The sequence below is a fragment of the Engystomops pustulosus genome, chromosome 1, assembly GCF_040894005.1.
Source record: "Engystomops pustulosus chromosome 1, aEngPut4.maternal, whole genome shotgun sequence".
NCBI lineage: Eukaryota > Metazoa > Chordata > Amphibia > Anura > Leptodactylidae > Engystomops > Engystomops pustulosus.
This window is the reverse complement of record NC_092411.1, coordinates 151827867-151848975: the sequence shown is the minus strand read 5'-3', so window position 1 is coordinate 151848975 and position 21109 is coordinate 151827867. Positions and strand designations below refer to the sequence as shown.

The 21109-nt window shown below is 40.1% G+C and overlaps 2 protein-coding genes across 3 annotated transcripts in view; one reads left to right on the top strand and one right to left on the bottom strand.

Annotated features, from left to right (window-relative positions):
* PALM (paralemmin) overlaps nt 1-12134 on the bottom strand; it is a 57801-nt gene extending 45667 nt beyond the window's left edge. The window contains exon 1 of one of the 2 annotated variants that reach the window (XM_072111125.1): nt 11984-12134. In XM_072111125.1, coding sequence (XP_071967226.1) covers nt 11984-11988 — 5 coding nt within the window. In that variant the 5' untranslated portion in view covers nt 11989-12134. The remainder of the gene's footprint in view (nt 1-11983) is intronic. The other variant, XM_072111134.1, reaches the window with a different exon arrangement.
* Nucleotides 12135-12284: 150 nt separating this feature from the next.
* Nucleotides 12285-21109, top strand: part of PRSS57 (serine protease 57) — a 35277-nt gene continuing 26452 nt past the window's right edge. Inside the window, exon 1 of the mRNA XM_072111156.1 lies at nt 12285-12451. Within this exon, the coding sequence (XP_071967257.1) occupies nt 12409-12451 (43 nt within the window). The 5' untranslated portion in view covers nt 12285-12408. The remainder of the gene's footprint in view (nt 12452-21109) is intronic.

Here is a 21109-nt window from a genome sequence, read left to right as displayed (position 1 = left end):
GCACTAGGGGAAGCGGACAGTGTGTATATTCCACATATAACCAACATATATTACACACAATATGTCAAATATTAAACATAATGTGCTTTTTAAGCCAAACATCAGAGATGTAAAATACACAGTATAAAATATAACACAACATTAACAGGTTGAAAATAGAAAGTATGGTATACTAATAGATGGATAATTATTTTGAAAAATAACTTGATGGTTTAGAGACACATATAAACATAATAGTTAGAAAAAAAATGAAAAATATAAATAAATAAATCTATATAAATATTTATTGAAAATAATATATTGAAAATTGACAGGCAATCGATAGATTGATGTACATAGATCCTTTTATTAGATACATTAGGGATGGGGTTATGCTGTGTCATTGATGAGGAGAATTTAGTCTGAGTGCAAGAGTAAAGAGGATGAAGTCTAGTCTGTGTCCTGGGAGGGGGAAAGACCAGAGTATCAGCAAGTCTGGGTGAAAAGGTTCCTGTATATTTAATGAGATTTAGAAAAAGGATGCTCTAAGAGCCTAGCAGGACAACTAACTACCCTGAACTCTGTAGGCACTAAAGCACTTAGAGATATAAAGTAATCTGAAGCACTCATCTGCAGCGATTTTTCATCATGCAAAAGACATCCTCTGCAAATGATTTAATATGGCGAGAAAGTGGTGATTACATAACGGGTTTCTTGTGTATACAATGCATCAGTACTTACTATCTCATTCTGCTCATACAGTATTTCCCTAATCTTTCAGCTGTCTGAAAGGTTTTACATGCACACTTTAGAAAGGATGTTTCTCCAAATATTATTAACCAGGCACCACTTCTGTTCCAAATCTAAGTATCTCTTAGAAACCTCTATTGCCGATTCTATCAAATATCACATCAAAAAGTCCTGCACGCAGTACTGTAAGTACTCTTTTTTACCTGCTTTGTTTCACCTGATCTGACCTGGTCATTTCAACACAAATCTCCATATGGTATGAATTTGATGCAGATTTGTTGCTTATTTGATGCAGATTTTCACACTCCCATAGACTTTAAAGGGGTTGTCCGAGTTTTGAAAAAAAAATATATGTGGCCGGGAGCGGGCTGCCTAAAACAATAAAGCTGTACTTACCTTCCGGTGCCCTCCGGTATCCAGCGCTGCTGACGCTCCGGTCCGAGCGCCATGTAAACAAACATTCAGCTTCCGGCCGCTGTGCGTTGTCCGACGAGGATTCAGGTCTGCCACGATTCACTAAGATCGTGCGTCCAATTTCCTGCATGTGATGCTTGCTGTGTCGCTGAGGTCCGCCGGAGTTCACCTTCTTCTTCCCGGTAAATGTGAGTGCTGATCTTGGAACACAATTTCGTTTTTAAATTCTGCGGTTCCAAATCAGTCAGGTTGTCCGACGTTAATGCCCCCTGATTTGTGTCGCATGCAAGCCAGCAACGATGCGCCACAATCCGATCACGTGTACCAAAAACCCGGGGCAATTTAGGGCAAAATGGTAAAAAGTCAGGAAACCCGACGAAGATGCGGTGTTTGGACCCTTAGTAAATGTGCCCCATTGTCTACATTTAATTTTTTTCCAAATCACATTCATTATAATTCTACTGTTTTACACTGTTGATTTTCTGCACCAAAATCGGCGTGGAAAATATGCACTGAATCTGCAGCTTTGTAAGATAGTCTGAAAAGATGGCTTATAGGGAACCTGTCATCAGGAAGATCATTTTCAATATGATGCAGATTCCAATAGCCGCGGGCATGTTGAAAAAATATCTTTGTCCTACATCTGAATAAATTCACAGATTTTTAATTGTTTCTTTAGCATTACCTGGCTCCCTGCCAGTAATGTCTGGTGAGTCCCGTTGGGGGGGTGCAGTTCAAATGGCACAAGTCATCTTCTCCGCAATGCCTTCTACTGCCTCCTCACTCATCACGCTTCCCCTTTCTCAGCCTCTCCCCTACTACCTCCCCACGAATGCAAGCAATTCTCATATCATATGAATTGCCCCCCCCCCCCCCGGGACTCACCTGCCACAAGCCAGCCAGGTAATGTTAAAGAACCTATTAAATCGAGTGGATTTGTTCTGATGCAAGGCAAAAGCATTTTGTAAATTACTATACCAGAATCTATTGGAACCTGTCATCATATAAAAATGACCTTACTGATTACATTTAAAATAGATGTGAAATATTTAGCAATCAGTAACTTCATCTAATAGACCGTTTGGATGAAAGGGATTAGCAACCAAAGACAATTATCTTCTGTCAATGGAACACCAATAGGGGTCTGCAAATCCATTGCAATATACAAATGTAGACATCAACCTGTACACCATTGACTTCTGGGACAGTTACTTTATTTATTTCCACAGGGAACTTATAAGTCCCTTTATAGGTAATTTTGTTATATTTGTCATATATGGGCTTCCTTTTCAATTATGCTAATGAGTCTGAAAGGCTACTGGGGCGGTTTCCAGCCCTATAAGGCTAGAGACATACACTGATTTGGATACCAATGTGAGATGAAAGATTTAACATTTCACTGACAGCCTAAATGGTGAGCATAAATAAACACTAAACATAGAAGAGAATTGAAGTTAATACGGATGCCTAGCATTTTATGTAGAAATTCTCCAAACATCTTCAACACGACCATTTTCATCTAAGGAGGATTAGGGCTCCAATGAGTTATCAACTAGTCACCATGTTGTAGCATATTTCCACAGTTCCAATATCAAAATGATTTTGGCATGTAGATTTCATAGGAACAGTCCTATGAAATACCTTCTTGTAGCTTGTGTTGTTAGCTGCACATGATCAATGCATTGTTTTAAGCACTTATACATTGTTTGTTGTTATAGAGATGCTGAGGTCTGCGTTAAATTCCACAAGTTGTCACTGATTTATGAGCATCCAAGGGTTGAAATGCTTTATAAGCAGATTTCAGGGTAAAACATGTGCTTGGTAAGAAATCAATTGTGTATTCTTATGAAAAGTGATGGATGGATAAGATTTCAATAGACTATATTGTAAAGGGTAAATTATGACACAACAAATAGCGGCTGATGCATTTCCATCATTAACTGTCTAGGAATGGAGCTTTTACACTTTGGCAAAGTCCTCTGATATGCGAGAAAAGCAAAAAAGAAGGTATATACCCATGTCTTCTGGAACCAGTAAACGACTAGGCAGAAACTGTCTTGCTATATTTCAGCTCACTGCTCCTATAGATTAAAGATAACCTTTAATCTTTTCTGGCACAGATTACAATCAAGTGGTGATTCTAACACAAACTTGAAATAAGGGGTTGATCCAGTAAACAAAGGGTCCATGAAGGGCATATGAAGGCAGAACTGAAAACAGACCAAGTGTGGGTGGAATCTCGGATTTGGTAGAAATGTATTGGTTCCAACTCTAACTTTCATTTTACTAAAACAAGTTTGTTATTTGTAATCATCGTACATGTTAGATTGATGAAGAAGATGGAGTTAGAGCTCTAGTTTGGAGTTGGAGTGTGGGACAATAGCCAGAAGTGTGGCTTACTCGTTCGACAACCCTGAATGAAGATAAAAGTCGCAAATGCCTTATTGTAAATACCTTATAAAATGATAGTAAAGTATCCGAATATTACCCACTGGGTGTGCATATCCAGTAATTTATTGGCAAAGGCTGCTACTGAAAACTATATCAAAGTGACCAAGTGATCATTGTTACAGACGTATTCCAAGGGGTTTTTTTTATTGAGCATCTATCCTTAACATAGGTAATTACTAACAGATCTAACAACCAGTCACCACATTGATCTGCAGTTAGAATAGATAGAAATGTTTGGATGAGCACTGTGACTTCTTGGCAGCCCCAATATTGCAGGTATCAGTCTTGTTCGATTGAATGGGACTAAACTACAAACTACTATTACCTGACTGCAGAATTTTTGCTAAAAACATGCAGGGGATAGCTGTATAATACAAGTCTGCATCAATTTATAAAATTATTTATTATTATAGAAGGATATAGATGTAATTTTACACTTATGCATGTTCATTCCACCAACCAATGTGTAATGTATACGAAATTTGTGAAAAAATTGTAAAATGAAAGACATTATTGACATTCCATCACTGCTTGATGTAAGAGAAGTTACTCATTTCTGCATTCACTGCTCATACTTAATATATATAATATATATTTAAAATCAATTCTGCAGAAGCTATCGCATATACCTAATAACATATATATTCACTGTTGTGCAATTTGTTCCTGAAAACCATGGGGCCATATTTTGTGTCATTCTGCCTAAACATTTCAGAGGTTCTACAGCAGTTGAATATAGGTCATATACAAAATGCAGTTCTATATTTCTGTATGCTATTGCATTTGACACCTGTTTTGTAAATCGATGGATACTATGCTTCTATGCTCTCTGCATTTAGTGGTACTTCATGGACTTATGAACTTCCCCTTTAACTTATACTCCAAATAGCTTTCTGTCTGCAAGGAAGGTGGGAGAAGGGAAGAATGGGAAAGGGAGGGGGTTTGTTGTAATGTTTGAGTATTATCTTATTTTTGTTGAAAATGAGAAAACTTAAAAATTTCCTATATAAAAATAAATAAAATACACAACCACAGCTGCTGCAGAACACCTTACCAACAAGAAAACCGTATATAAAGGTGACCATTATTCTATGGTCACACATAAAATATTTTTTATAGATCCATAGTTATCCTTTATTTATATGGCAGAGGTAGTTGTTATTGGCATCATGTTTGCCATTTGACATACTACATCACCAACAATACATTTGGCATTTTTAGAGTTAAACTAATCTAAGCTGTTTCTGGCATCTGGTTCACAGATGTAACCTTTCAGAGAAGGGTCTTCCTGCCCTGATCTCCCCCCCCCCCCCCCCTCTACCTCTGGGACTTCCTATGGAATTCCATTGATCTATATATTTACTACCTGAAGCGGTTACCAAACATCTGAAGTGCAACACAATGAAAACATTTTTATTTTGCTACTTTACTACTGATCTCCATATATTTTGCATTGCTATTATTCTATGGAACAGCAGTATCAACAACATCCTAATATATTACTGTTAAGGGATTACCTCCTTAGCAAATGATTCCAGTAATAGAAGTGTATTAGGAGGGTGCTTTCAACAACATAGTGATGATACCATGTAAAATCAGATGATAGTTTCTGCTATTTCTGAGCCTTTCAATGAATACAGCACTTATTTCTGCTGCATGTTGACTCTATTTATCTGGCATTCCTGGAGCTAAAAACGTGACAATGTGCATATTGCTTAAAGGAAGGAATTTACATAAAAGAAGTATAAGTGAATTGTTCAAATAACACATCATGTGTCTGTTACATGTGAAAGGAATGCTTCCAGTGGAAAATGCAGTAGAATGCACCTTCCTATACAATAGATACTGCAGTATGTTTTTTGGGGACAACAGATGACAATGCCAGTTTATTACCATATACAGGCATTCCCCTACTTAAGAACACTCGACTTACATACAACCCCTAGTTACAAACTGACCACTGGATATTGGTAATTTACTGTACTTTATCCCTAGGCTACAATAAACAGCTGTAACAGTTATCACAGGTGTCTGTAATGAAGCTTTACTGTTAATCCTGGTTCTTATGACAACCCAACATTTTTAAAATCCAATTGTCACAGAGACCAAAAAAGTTCTGGCTGGGATTCCAATGATAAAATATACAGTTCTGACTTACATACAAATTCAACTTAAGAACAAACCTACAGACCATATCTTGTATGTAACCAGAGGACTGCCTGTAGTGGCATTCATTAGTAGCTTTTGTTGGAGGTTTATGTTATGGAATAACCACAGCTCTGCATTAATACTTCACTCACTTCTCCAGCAGTGACTCCACCAGCCGCCCACTACAATGTACGCCAACACTGCTCCATTCTTATGAATTGGGCCAAAAGTGCCTCAGAACATAGACATCTCTGTCTCTTCATTCTCTCAATCAACCAGGGCCTCAGAGGTCACAACTTTATGGATCATAATGTAGCAGAGTATGCTAGTGAGATACTATGACATTCTAAGACTAATATCCCTATAGGGCTAGAGCCATATACTGATTTGGATGTTTGCTTTCTCAGATTTAACACAACGTGGAATTGAAATGAAAAAGCAATGAAGTGTGACCCCAGCATAAGGAATGTATTTAATACTTCTAATTAACGAAAAATTATTTTAAGCAGAAGTGTGAAATGTAATATCTGGCTGAATGACTGTACCAGGATGAAATACTTTATGGAAATGAGCCTCAGGGGCTCCAATGTCCATTAACACCTATGGAGCCTGAAGGCCCTCAGGCTCATTTGCATACAGTCCTTCATCCTGGTGGTAGATGACATTTGAAGACTTAACATTTCACTGACAGCCTAAATGTTGAGGGTATATAGACAATAATAAATGCCAAGTACCAATAGTCATATAACGACCCGCATGCTACTTTATCAGTGAAAGTGAACCAATGATGGCCAGCAGTAATTACTTCCATCAGAGCTCTGTCCTAGTCAATCTGCACCGAGCTAATCAATGACTCGATAATAATGTGTTTTGACAAGCCGCTCATGGAGATGTCATTTTTCTGACATGGGGAGCAATCAATAAGTAATGTCACCATACACTATATGTTACTTGGCACAAAATTATTCAATCCTTTATTTTAAAAAATCTCATTATCTGTATCATTCATAGATGGACGCTTAAATAAGCATGATAAAAAAATATATTTAGAAGGCTGACACTGTTATGGCTGTGTTCACATCTCTCCATTTTCAGAAAAAAATTGGATTGCAATGGATCTGTCATGTGATGGCCACAGAGCCTGATGAATTTTAATGGAACCTCCCACTCAGTGAAAACACTGCGGGGGTTATGAATAATAATAATAACTTACATTTTTTTGCTTACAAGCAGTTATACAGCAGTCAAATATATATATCAAATACCAGAGTATGTGCTATAATGTACATAGTCTAGATTGACTCTCAATACGGTTCTGGGTTTTGACCCTTGTAATATGGTATAACATTCTCTTAAAAACTAAAGTGTCCAAAATAGTTTTGTTAAATATTTTACATATGTAACATCCTTCATTTTCTAAGGTGAAGAACACATTGCTATTTGCCTAACCATTTGTCTTATCTGTCACAGGAACAATGAATGAAGAATGAAAAGAATGATAAAACCAGGTCTGTCTAATGTCAGCTAACAATTAAACCCGAGGGACCCCAATGACTTTACCTGAGTCAGTCGAGTTCTCGTTATGGTAGCCCTAATTCCTGCGTCTAAAACTGTTCTTCCACAATTTAGAACAGACCCTGCAATAGAGCAGTAAATGGCACTGACTGTTGGATACTTTATCCAACATCTGAGACAATGCAGGACACTTATTCTGTGAAATACAGGCAGTCCCCGGGTTACATACAAGATAGGGTCTGGAGGTTTGTTCTTAAGTTGAATTTGTATGTAAGTCGAAACTGTATATTTTATAATGGAAGTTCTAGACAATTTTTTTTCTTTTGCCCCAGTGACAATTGGAGTTTCAAAATTTTTGGTGTAATTGGACCAAGAATTATCAATAAAGCTTCATTACAGACATCTTACAGCTGATCATTGCAGTCTGGGACTATAGTAAAGCATCCAGAGAGCTTCACCAGGGGTCACATGGGGCAGAGGGGTCCGTCTGTAACTATGGGTTGTCTGTAAGTCGGGTGTCCTTAAGTAGGGGACCGCCTGTATTTGCAAATATTTGAATCAAGTTATGCCTCTGTGAAATAATGTCGAGTATTTTGTTTTTGTTAAAGGGAATGAACTAAATAAACCACATTAAATATATCTCATGTAACTAATAACTGGCTAAATGTTCCTCATTCTGTTGTGTGCATCTGTACACATCGCCTGCAGAAGGGTGCCATCTCTGTGTCTGACACCCATAGGTGCTGATAGCTGGTCTGTCCTCACTGTAGTTCCGGTATTCTATATATGAATTATCAAGCTTGGAATAAATAGTCACTGTCTTCTTATCCTTTAGAGAAAAGGACTGTGGGAGAGAGTCTGGAGTTGACTAGAATATCAGAGGTGAGCAGATATAAGATTGCTGTTGGGGATATGACTGGAGTATGAGAGATACTCTTACAGTATTGCACTATATCTGAATAGATCATTTGCATGCTTCTGTCAGAATGGTATCAGTGGTACACTTGGCACAATAACTGCCTTATCCTAACTTTCTCACCAAGTAGTTCAATATACTGTACATACTGAACACTAAACTGAATGATCTTCTCAATTATTGCTCCTCATTACTTTTAAAGATCACAAAGCTGCTGCTTCCTACACAAGAGAGGAAGATGGAACTCTCTTAAAACTAAGATATTGGTGAGGTTCCAGCTCCTGTCACCCAATTATCTGATTGAAGGGGATGGAGCAGCATTGGAAACAGGGGTTCTGCACCCACAAATTCATAGATTAGCACAGTGACCATTGGTTCAGCCACTCTACTTTATGTCTTTAGAAGTGCTTGAAAAAGCCAAGCACTGTGTGCAGCTATTTTCAGCCCTCTTATAGAGAATGAAAAGGGCAGCTGATTTCATGCTCACACTTCTTGTGACCAGAATGTAATCCTTGATCCTGTAGAAAAATTAGGAAATCCATTTAAGACCATTGCAAGACACTACACAGTGGGTGAACCTTTTGTATATCCAGGAGGTGCCTTGGCTATTTCACCCAGTTGATCAGTGAATGTGTCAGGAGGCAGCCCACCCAGGATTTGATTATTTTCATACACAGTCATCTATAGTTTGGGATGAGAACACATGTCTTCCTTCTATGTTTTTATTTCATATGTAATATATTACTGGTACATTTTATAAATTACCTTGAAACCAGAATCATGACAAAAATATCTACTATTTGCATTACATTCTCAATGCTAAAGTGTGTTGCCATGCACAAGCGATGGGGATGGTGACTGATCCAAGATGGGAGATGCATTATTATTTCCTCTGCAATCAATATAACATACGTTCCATGTACGTCATTCCCTTTATAATCACTATGTTAGATTGTGTCTATTTATAGCCACTTCACTTTTGGCAGCATTCTACTATGAAGATAGTTCATCACTGACTCGCAATTCTCCATAGCAACATACTGAGACAGCGATACCTCACTTCAAACACATTTATATCATCAAACTACCTATGTTTTCACAAAACTGTCAACATACCTTTATCTAATGCAGGAAAATCTATAAATATATCTGATGGCTGTCAACCTGTAAACCAGCCATAATCAACACAAACAAATCTGAATATCAGATGCAAATCATTGTTCTAAGGAGAAACAGTGATATATCAGTATACTTGATTCTACCGCACACAAATATATATTTATATACCCAATACATACATAGAGATCAAAGTATTTGTCACATCCATATTCACAGCCATAGGGACATTTGGGACAGTCAGAGCAGCTCCTGCAGCTATAATCTTCACATTCAGGATTGAATCCCCATAATACAACTTGCATGAGACAGACACTGTAAAGCTGACCAAATGATCATTCAGTTGACAGCTGTCTTGGTTGATACCTCTACATACATGTCAGTCCTACTCAAGCCTCAGAAAGAAAGAGTAATCCTTAGGCTTTAAGTCTCCACACGCCTATAAGGCGGCCTTTATTGGTAAACTCTCCATAAGAACTCTTACTTTCTGACCCTAATCAAAGGCCTCTTACCAGTTACCAACACTGTACTGAGGAGACCCAACCAGGTGCTGTCTACAGTTGGGAGTCTGCTCCTTCTGGAATAGATATACAGACGGTCCCCGACTTAAGAACGCCCCAGTTACTGACGACCCTCTAGTTACAAACGACCCTCTAGATGTTTGTAATTTACTATATTTTAGTCCCAGGCTACAATGATCAGCTGTAACAGTTATCAAGGGTGTCTGCAATGAAGATTTATTGTTAAGACTGGTTTTTATGACAACCCAAAAGTTTTAAAATGCAATTGTCACAGAGACCAAAAAAAGTTTGGCTGGGGTTACAAAATATATACAGTTCTGACTTATATACAAATTCAACTTAAGAACAAACCTACAGAACCTATCTTGTACGTAACTGCCTGTACTGGTTTGGCTTAATCCCACACCATGTTTTTAGATTTCTTGTAGGTCATGCTTGGTGTTAAGGGGGCTGCCTTTTAAGGTAGCAAAAGGAGGCATTGTTTTCCTTTTAACACCCTGGAAAACAGATTTGCATACTTTCCTACTCAAGCATGTCAGAGATACTTAATGGGATAAACAGAGATCAAATTGTTTGATCCTTATCTTCTCTAACATCTTCCATTTGGCCAGTCAGGAGGGCACTATACATGTAGTCACCATGCCCAAGAAAAATACACAAGCATATCCTCCATATAGGTCCTCAAGATCCGATTAGCGGGGGTTTCTGGGAGTTCCCAGGGCTGCAATACAGAGCCAGAAGTCTCTGTAGAGGCCAATCCTAGAAACTGCAGCTCAGCTCCTGCTTCTAGTACTAACCTGGAAGGAAAAATTATAATGTCCTTAGGTGTCTTATAGCACCAACCACCTCCAAGAGTGGATCACCATAGTATTTCTTTATCTAGGCAACATTTTGATGGACATGACAAAAGTCCTGTAAGACAGAAATATCTTACTCTATATAAAGAGACAGCTACATCATTATTGAAAGATCTGTTAATATACAAATTAGAAATAATTTAATTTCTTCCAAACATAAACATTTATTTAACCAAGTTACATCCTGTGCTTAATGATAAAAACTCATCTGAACATAAAGGCTTTCACAGCACGCTGCGATATGTATTACACTTTGTGAGATTAAATAGCTGTTATTATATCAGTCAATGTGTTATTATATAATTGTGTTTGTTGCTCATTAGTTCCCTGTGCGTTATTGTATGGCTCCGCTCACGACATTAGCACTTGACAAGCCTTTCTATGTTCTTTTACACCAGTTAATGTAATTCTCCTTCTCTGCAGGTTATGTTATTTCATGACGGAGTATTTTTCTAGGAAGTACATTGTTGGCTGTAGTAGGAATTGGAACCTTGTTTTGGAATGTGTATCTGGTTCCGTACTGAGGCCACTCACTCCCTGTTCCCTTTCCTGCTCATTCTGTCTACACTCCATGATGTCTCCCTCCTTCTCCTCTCCCCCACAGCCTCTGCATTCTTTCATCTTCCTAGTGCTACCCTGCTCTCTTCTTACAGCGTTACCGCCTATTGCCCTCCTATTGCACCTTGCAGCCATGTCTAAAATCTGCATCACAGCCCCTCCTATAGAGCAGTACAGGTGGGCACTGATTTTTAAAGAGGTTCCACAATCACAAATCACTGGGGTAAATACAGCAACAACAGGTGTTAATAAGTCTGAGGCCGAAAAGGATCAGATACCTAAGGAAGTTAGATCGGGAGGGAGACTCCCCAGTTCATATGAAGGGCAGATGGGAACAGAAGCAACAGACAGAGTTCCCATTTGGGCAGTGGCAAATGGCTCCATCAATGTAACAGCAGGGGATGTAGGGCAAGCAGAGGGGAACCATCAGCAGTCCTGCCATCCAAGGAGGAGTGGCTGACAGCTGCAGGGATGCAGGCACTAGATGTGATTACAGCAAGATGAGGAATTTGAGTAAGCACTGGAGAGATAGGAGAAGGTGGGGGTAGTGCACACAGATATGGGGACAATCCACTGCTATGGACAACATGGGGCTGCGGATGGAGCTGGGTGTGGGGTGGGGAAGGCAGAAGTGGGAATGCCAGTAAGGTCACCGGGGTAGTGATGTAGGGTCAGAGTAGGGAAGAGGTGGGATGCCATGCAGAAAGGAACTGGAGGCAATGGGCAGGGGAAAGAGTTTGCAGAATTCTGGTACTCACTCCATGGTGAAGCTCGGGCTGATGTGCGGGCGGCAGAGCCTGGTCTGGCCCTCTCTCTCTATGTGCTGCTGCTGCTGCTGCTGTGAGAGGAGGGAGGCACCGGCAGGGCAGCAGCCTCACAACATCATCGCTATGCACGCGGCGCCCTCTAGTGGACGCACGGGAGACTGCAGGCCTAAGCCATATTTGCATTCCCAGTACCTTGTACCAGGGAGACGTCATCGGGCTGGGTACGTGCACATCATGCGGCCTACCGTCCAGCACTATATGGTATTCACTGCTGTCTCCTTGAAATAGGCCTCTTGTTTCCTGCTGTACAACCTTCAACAACTAAATCTTTGGCTGTGGACCAGAAAGGAAAGGTTCACTCGTGAAATCATAAATCTGCTAATATAAGGGTCATCCTATGACCACCCAGAAAAAGCATGTTGTCTATGGAGGAAATTGTTTTCTACAATTCATTGAGCGGTGAGAAATGTAATCATACAATAGTATTTGAAGAAAACTTCTATGATTTGCATTAAAGAGTATATTAATATTCATCATGAATTGATGCAAATGTATATGGCTTGCATCTAAGGTGCAGCAAAGACTTTGGGGGACAGTTCTCCAACAATTGCCTTTTTATGGCAGTAAATTGGTGTACAAACCCTGATAATCTCCCCCTATGACTTTGGTTCAACTGATTTGCCCTACTAAAAAAAATATCAATAGAACCTCAATCACAACAATCTAAAATGAGGATTTCTGGAGTCTCTCAAAAAATATCTGCCCTCCTGGAGCCCTGAGTCAGCCTAGGGGAGTGGGTCCTCCAAGCGGTGCACCAGAGCTGCAGACCCCAAGGACTGACCAGTAGGTGGGGCCTTTCCTGGAATTCTGAGAGCAGTAGGATTCTTAAGGCCAAGTCAGGGTCCAGAAGGGTGGCTACTTTTTGAGAAACTCCCAATATTGCCAGAAATTCTGCCCCCACAGGAGAAGGTTTGCTCATTCTCTCAGTCTCACCAAGAAGCTCCAGAATCGCCCCCTTTAATTGTCCAAGTCCATGTTCAGGCTCTCCCTGGACTCGGAGAGAGAAATGTGACAAGTTTGGGGCTCTGTGGCTTGAGGGGCAGCTATGTTTGGGAGACTCACTATTTTGGGACAAATACTTCCAGGGCGGGGGAACCAGGTCATCTATATACTGAGTGGGCAATGCAGAGGGTCAGATAGGAGATACTCAACCTCCCAGTCCTGCCATGGAGCCCAAAACTTGTCACATTTCTTTTGCCTGTCGATAGGGGATACCATGCAAACTTGGTACAAAATATTTATGTCTTTGTATACTTTAGAGCAAAATAGCATATTAGCCAGATGGAAGAATTGTAGATTCAGCTTCATCCTTACACAGCCCATTACACCAAAGTATAAAACGTTACAGGTGTTAGAAAGTGGTGAATTTTTTTTTCCAAAAACAAAGTAAAAAAACTTTGCATCTCTGTGATAGCACTGACTCAAATTGGACTGGACAGTGAAAGCCATAAAACCAAAGCCCCTTTTTTCTTGTCAACTCAACTGCATTTGGAAAATTTTTCCAGCTTCCCAGTACACTGCACAGCATATTTAATGATGCCACTAGGAAGCACAATCTGTACCAAAGATACAAGTCATCATACAGATCTGTTGACAGAAAAATGTAAAATATTATGACTAGTCTCCCAACTGTCCTGGATCTGGCAGGACAATTCCAGGCAGTGGGCAGTTTGTGCCAAGACATCAACTCTATCAGCCTAAAAAACAGCCATTCAGCAGCCAAGAAATTCAAAGAATGAAATACACTATAAATCCATATCACAAATTTCTGTAAGGATTCAATGCTGAAATGTGGTTAACATCCCTTTTTTTTACATCCCTTTTTTTCACATCCGCATAAAAAACTAATATATTTATAATCTACTTTTTGCCCTAACCAGTTATGTGCCTAGCAACAACTGAGAAAAAATGGACTGTATACAGATGTCATCCGTTGACTTCTATGGAGGTCCCTGGTGTACATGTGAGAAAAAAATCCTGCAAATTTTTTCTCACTGTCTGCACATCCGTGAAAAAAAAACAGATGTGTGCATAGACCATAGGAATCAATGGGTCAGTATTCCAGCCACAAAAAAAGGATAGCAAACAGACCTCAAAAATGCACGTCTGAATGAGCTCTAACTGTAACTTTTTATTAATATTCTACATTTGAATGATTTCATCTGTTGTCCTTAAACTGAAATACATCTTACAACAAGAACTAATGTATAAGTCAATTCTGGTTAAAAATACTGTAAATGTAAGAATGTAAGTGTAAAATTGGGATAGAAGGAAAAACAAAGTATGTATACAGGGAAAAGTGCAATCCAGAAATTCTTTATAGGGGCGTGAGATACTCCCACCATCACAGACACACACATGCACATAAGAATGTGGGACACTAAACTTCTTAACTTTGTTCATAATAGCTTTTAGAATAGATGTAGATCTGCAAAGTTTCCACTACACTGGAAGTATTCCACATCCAACAAAACACAGAAAGTGGATGGGGAAGACTTATTGTTAGGCAGACATCATACTCCAGTTTTTTTTAGTCTCTTTGTTATTCTCAAATGTATTCAAATGGTTTAGGGAGCATGATAGATATGGTTTCATTTTGGCACATGGAGTGTTAATGTCTGGATTGGATTTCTGACTGTTTGACTAATAAGTTTCAGCTATTTCTTAAGTATCTCCTGCACCACTGGGGGACCGGATTAAATTTGCATCTATTTGAAAAGTCAAACTTTATAAATCTGTCTACTACATCAAGTACACTGTCTACTACATCAAGTAACCATGATCAAAATTACTTTTGGTCAGGGTTTGCTTGTTTAGATTTTTCTTCTCCATCCATCTGGTTGCCTTTATATTCCCATCCAGGGCCTCCATCATGGGGGGAGTGGGACTGTGTTCAAGGCCCCCCCCCTTTTCCAATCAAATGGGGTGCCCGAGGGGCTCACACTACCCACAACCCCACGCTTCCGCCAGTGGGGTTATACTCAACATTCGACTTCTTCTTCTCTGACCCTCGGCTCAGCCTTCTCCTCTTCCGCCCTGGACGCATACACTATGATGCAGCCGCATGACTTCATGGTGTATGCGCCCGGGCCGGAAGAGGAGAACACAGAGACGCGAGGCCGGGGAGAAGAAACCAAAGGTGAGTATTTTTTTTTTAAGAGGGCCCTGCTGTGGACATTACATGAATGATGGGAATTTATGTAAAGGGGGCATCTGGGGTGAACATTTCCTTAAAAGGGGGTATCTGGGGGGGACATTTCTTTAAAAGTGGCATCTGGGGTGGACAATTCATTAAAGGGATGAATCTGTGGTAGACATTTTATTAAAAAGGGGAATCTGTGGTGGACATTTCATTAGAAGTGGACAACTGGGGTGGACAATTCATTAAAAGGGGGACATCTGCTGTGGACATTTCATTCAAAGGGGGCATCCTCTGTGAACTGGGGGGAGGCTGACTGTGGACTGGGGGGGCTGTCTGTGGACTAGGGAGGGCTGTCTATGTGCTGAGTGGGCAAGTGCTGTATACTGAGGAGACAGCTATATACTGAGGAGACATGTGCTGGGGCTATCTATATACTGAGTGGGCTCGTGCAGTAGAGTAAGATCCTGTCAAAATAGTCTAGCTCAGTGGTGGTGAACCTATGGCATGGGTGCCAGAGGTGGCACTCAGAGCCCTTTCTGTGGGCACTCAGGCCATTGTCCCACCTTCACCAAACAGGACCAAATCTTCCTGCAGTCCCAAGCAACTTAAAAGATCACCATGTAAATGCAAACACTGCGCTGAAGTAAATACAATTGAATTGTAATCACCAAGCAAACGCAAATGCAACATGAATGCCACATAAATACAATGTAAATGTGACACAAACGCAACAAAACGCAAACTACACATACACACAGATGCAACACAGGTGGCACGTAAACATAAACTCGGTGCAAAGGGAATGTAAACACAAATGTGCTGCAAATGATGAGTAAACGCAAATGCTACGTAAATGAAAACCAGATTACATAAAAACACACCACATGATCGCAAATGAAAAGCAAGCAACACAAAAACGCAAGCACAACATGAATGCACCGCAATTGCCACTTAAAAGCGAACGCCATGTAAACGCAAATGCCATGTGAGCTCAAAGGCAGCGCAAACGCCACGTGAACACAAATACCCCACAAAAGGCACATAAACACAAATGCCACGTGAATACAAATGCAATACAAACCCCATATAAACAAAAAACGGCATGTTAAAGCAAACGGAAATACAGGAACTTTAGTTTGCACTCTAGTTAACCCTTTAGCCTGTTTTGGACCTCAGTGGCCAAACCATTTTTGGTGGGCGTTTTCTCTGTCACATGCCAAGAAAAATAACTTTTATGTTTTTTCCTCAGTATAGCTATATGAGGTTTTTGCAGACAATCCATGTGGCACCATTTTGGGATCTTTTATTAACTCAGGAAGGAAGACAATATAGATGCTATATAAATGTATCATTGTTCATTTTGCAAATATGATATCATAAACATATGTGCTTGGGCAATATATTATAGGAATACTAAAAGTACCATATATACTCGAGTATAAGCCTAGTTTTTCAGTACAAAAAAATGTGCTGAAAACCCAAACTCGTCTTATACTCGAGTAAAAAAAATATAGGTTTTACCAGGTTTTTGTGGTAAAATTAGGGGCCTCAGCTTATACTTGGGTCGGCTTATACTCGAGTATATACGGTATATATTTTTGTTGTGAAGTTTTCCAGTTTTTATCACAATTAAAACCTTTTTTTCCTTTAAAAAAGAAAAAAAATGTTTATGCACCTCTTCTTTCCAAGATCTTGTCAATGAAATTATGTAAGGGTTCTTTGTTTGCGGGAAGACCTTGCACTTTTATTAGTGGCATTTTAGAGAACATAAGACCCTTTGATTATGTACTTCAATACTTAAATTTTTTACATTATTTTTAGTCCGACTAGGGTTGTTTACAATGTGAAAATAAAAATAAAATTTCATACATAATGCTTTGCACTACTCATATAGCGCAGTTAACACTGGGAACGCTGGAATACCATAACCTAGGCCTCAATTAATAAAATATTCCAGTTGCAATTCTTCCAGTGGAATGCATTGGGAACAAAAAAAAAAACAATGCACAGGCAGGCTGGTAGTTGTGAATAGCGCCCTCTCCAGGTCAGAAGCTGTTCAAGAGATTGATCACCTCTCTAGGAAGATTGGAGAGGTGCTAGCACCTGACCAGGGAGTATATAAACCCCTGCTGGGCAGAAGCACATGGTCAGAGTGAGAGACTCCTTCTTGGAGCTAGGTCTCAGTAAGTTCTACAGAGTCTGCAGACAGCACCACACCTCAAAGTCTGCCTGCCACAGCCTGGATCCTAATCCCAGTATATTCTAGTGCCTCAGGCTTACTGCCTAGCACCCAGGGCAAGTCTGGAGAATTAAGCCCAGAACTGCCCCTCCACCACCCGGACTCAGTTCCACCTGCACCAGTCCAGCCTGCATCTACTTTCAGACTGCGTCTCTTCCTGTGGACCACCTCTCCATGACTTTCCCAGCTTAAGAATCTGCTGTTCATCGTGTTGACCGTTGCCTGCTGTTAAATAAAGAACTGTAAGTTGATTTGCACAACGTTGCTTCCGTCTAATCCCTGGATTCAGGCTTCTTACCACTATGGGCTTCCACATCCATCACTCAGGGATTCATCCTACAGACACTCAGGGGTTGCCCCAGGGAGAAACCTCTACCTCCATTTTTCTTGCACACACAACCTGCTGGAGACCTGCCAGGCTGGAGGACAGCCCTCCGGTCCCCATACCAAGCACCGTGACCACAGGGTGCCCTAGGCCGCAATAGCCAGACACTCCGGTATTCTGGGCCCCGGCTGCCTCCAGGCCCCAAGAAAAAAAACTAGGTTCTGGTGGGGGATTCTGAAATTGTCATGAAGAAACCCAGGGCACACTGCACCTGCATATGGTCTTACAATGGGTCTAAGATCTCATCCTGGGACCTAATGGCAGTCAGGCTACCTCTGGCTAGCACACGCTCTCCCTCTCAAACCATTGCTCATGTTTGTCATACAAGATGTATAGATTTTGCCTTAATATATGAATTTCATTTTTGGATAAGATGCTCGTAGAGAACCTTATTTTTCTTTCTGTGGTATTGTTAGATGCATAGTCTACATGATGTGGCCATGTAATATGACAATAAATTAAAACTTGTTATTGTCACCTCAACCTACTCATGCACTGATGCAGGGGTCAAACATACATGGTGCTGCTCCACTTATTAGGGGCCATTTATTAAAGGTTTAGTTGTGTGTCCTTTAAAGCTCTGAATCATGAATACAGCATTGCACTGTTTTCGCAGACTGTGGTATTTCCTGACTTCAGCTCTGTCTGCATCCTCAGGATGCATGTTGGAGTTTCTTGGGGGTTGCAGGGCTGGAAATACAGGGGAAGTTCAGAGCTGTATTTTTTACAAGCTGGACCATGAGCTCTACTGGTTGGCTTCTAGACCTCAAAGCCCTTCATCAGTCAAGCGCATGTGTGTTCAGCCCTCTGCTGCACTCTTGCGATCCAGTGGGTTCCCAGCGTGAATCCTTATTATGTCTATGTGCACTCTTTCCTATGATGCACAGATATCTTTGGTAAAGTAGCATGTTATTCCTAATAATACATTTTTTATTTATATAACACTATAATATTCTTCAGGGCTTTACTCCCAAAGTGACCAAGCTCATTTGCACGTTGATGACCAAGGTCTATTTTTCAAAATGTGTCACGTTATCCGGTTATAACTTTAGAAGGCTTTAATTTACTTAAGTGTTTTTGAGTTTGTTTTTATGTTACATTCTGTACATCAAAATAGTGGGAAATTTTGGTTGATATATTTGACATTTATTTATGAAAAAAGGTTACTTTGGTAAACATTTTGAAAAAATTAGCTATTTTCAAATTCCAAATTGTTCTGTTTTTCAAACTGATAGTCTTACTACCCAAATTAGTTAATAACATTTACCATATCTCATCTTTATGTTAGCGTCATTTTAGAAGTGTTCTTTTGTTTTATTATTACTCTAAGAAGATAACTAATTGAAGAGCATTCTCTCAAATTTTCAAGAAAATTTTAGAATTAATTATATCAATGGGGACTATACTGTGTACATTTCATAAACGCAGGCTCTGCTGTGGACATTTCAGAAAGGCAGGCTCTGCTAAAGGACATTTCATTAATGAGTAGCGGCTGCATTTCCTACCTCAGGGATTTTCCCTGGGTTTTTTTTTTTGGGGGGGAGGGGGGTAGGGTATTTTGGAGCCTCTGGTTATACATGAGTATTTAGAGTATGAGGGGAGTTCAGCTGCAGGATGCACAGAGGCCAGGCAGCCAGGGGTAGCAGCCAAATCTCCGACACTTTCTGGAAGATCTGGTCTGGACGGCAGTCGGGGTGGAGGGTTTCATGCAGTCTGGGAATATTCGGCTTTTCTAAATAGATGGGTTATAATAGCACGATTGTAGTTCATCATTTAATTAATTTTATAAACGGTACAAGATTAAGGATATAGAGTAGTAATTAAGTCCTAACATCCGGACGCATGTTGGTTTGGATGCTCGTGTGAACAGCTCGGGGCACATGGGGCACTTAATCCACCACTATCGGGCATTCCCAGAAAATGTGGATCAGCGATCCTCTATGCTCACAGTTATGCCAACATGAATATGCTTAAAGCTGTGTAATATAGAGATATATGTTTATATACTGAAATAGTTTGTCCAAGCTGGGCTTCTATAAGTATTTTTGACACTAGATGGAGCCAAAGTAAAATTTATTTGAAGAATTGCAAGAAATGTGTAATTAACATATCATATTGTAATGTTTTCCAACATCCTTTCACTTGTGGTAATATCTAGCTCTATCTAGTATTTTTACTAGATGGTTTTAACTTCATAAGGAGATTACCCTCTCCCCAGGGTCTTACACAGAAGTCAACATTTCAAAATAGACTACTGGTGTACTGTATATCCAACTGTGACTGGATAACATTATTTGTATAGCTACCTATAATTTCAAGAAATTCACATAAAATGTCACAAATTCTACAATATACAGTATATATAAAAAGATAATTATATCTTATAAATATATATAAAAGATAATTACTGTGTCTTTACCCCTCTATGTCTTTTTTGATTGGTGGCCAGAATTTGACTGCTCCACCAAACTAGTGTTTGAGCAGTGGTACACCAAACTAACAAGTTCTCAGGTGTGCATGGGGATCAAGTGTATTATATGTGATGTTATCCCTCTCACAATCTCTCCTTATTGTCACAGAAAGTTCTAAGAACTCTCTGAGGATCTGAAAAAAAATGGTGCTCTACAGAAAATGAGCTAGACTGTAAGACGTTTGCCAAATCCCTGAAACTGAACTTCAGGCTCAAGAATATACAGCAATTTAACAAGACAAGGTCCATTCAGAACAGGCCCATACCTGCCAAGAGACAGAGGAACATAAACCACGCCCCTGGTCACACCCTAGCCACACCCCTTTTGCATATGCATAGATTTACAATACTTTTGTTCATGGTGCTGTCACACACAGCGCTTGCAAAACATTTAGAAACATGTTTCAAGCGGATAGGGGGGAGGGCCTCAGCAAGATCGCATATGTGTTTCCATGGGTGCAAGTTACCGAATGTGTTTTTAGCTTAGGTCATGTACCGATCAATGGATCAGTGAGGGTTACTGGTATTATCTTTATTAGTCTCTGGAGGGCTCCGTTCCAGTCATAAAGGCTGTTTTAAACAAAGGCTGATCATGGCTATTCTCCTGTGCTCCACATTAGATAATTATTTACTAGAGATGAGCGAACATACTCGTCCGAGCTTGATGCTCGTTCGAGCATTAGCGTACTCGAAACTGCTCGTTGCTCGGACGAATACTTCGCCCGCTCGAGAAAATGGCAGCTCCCGCCGTTTTGCTTTTTGGCGGCCAGAAACAGAGCCAATCACAAGCCAGGAGACTCTGCACTCCACCCAGCATGACG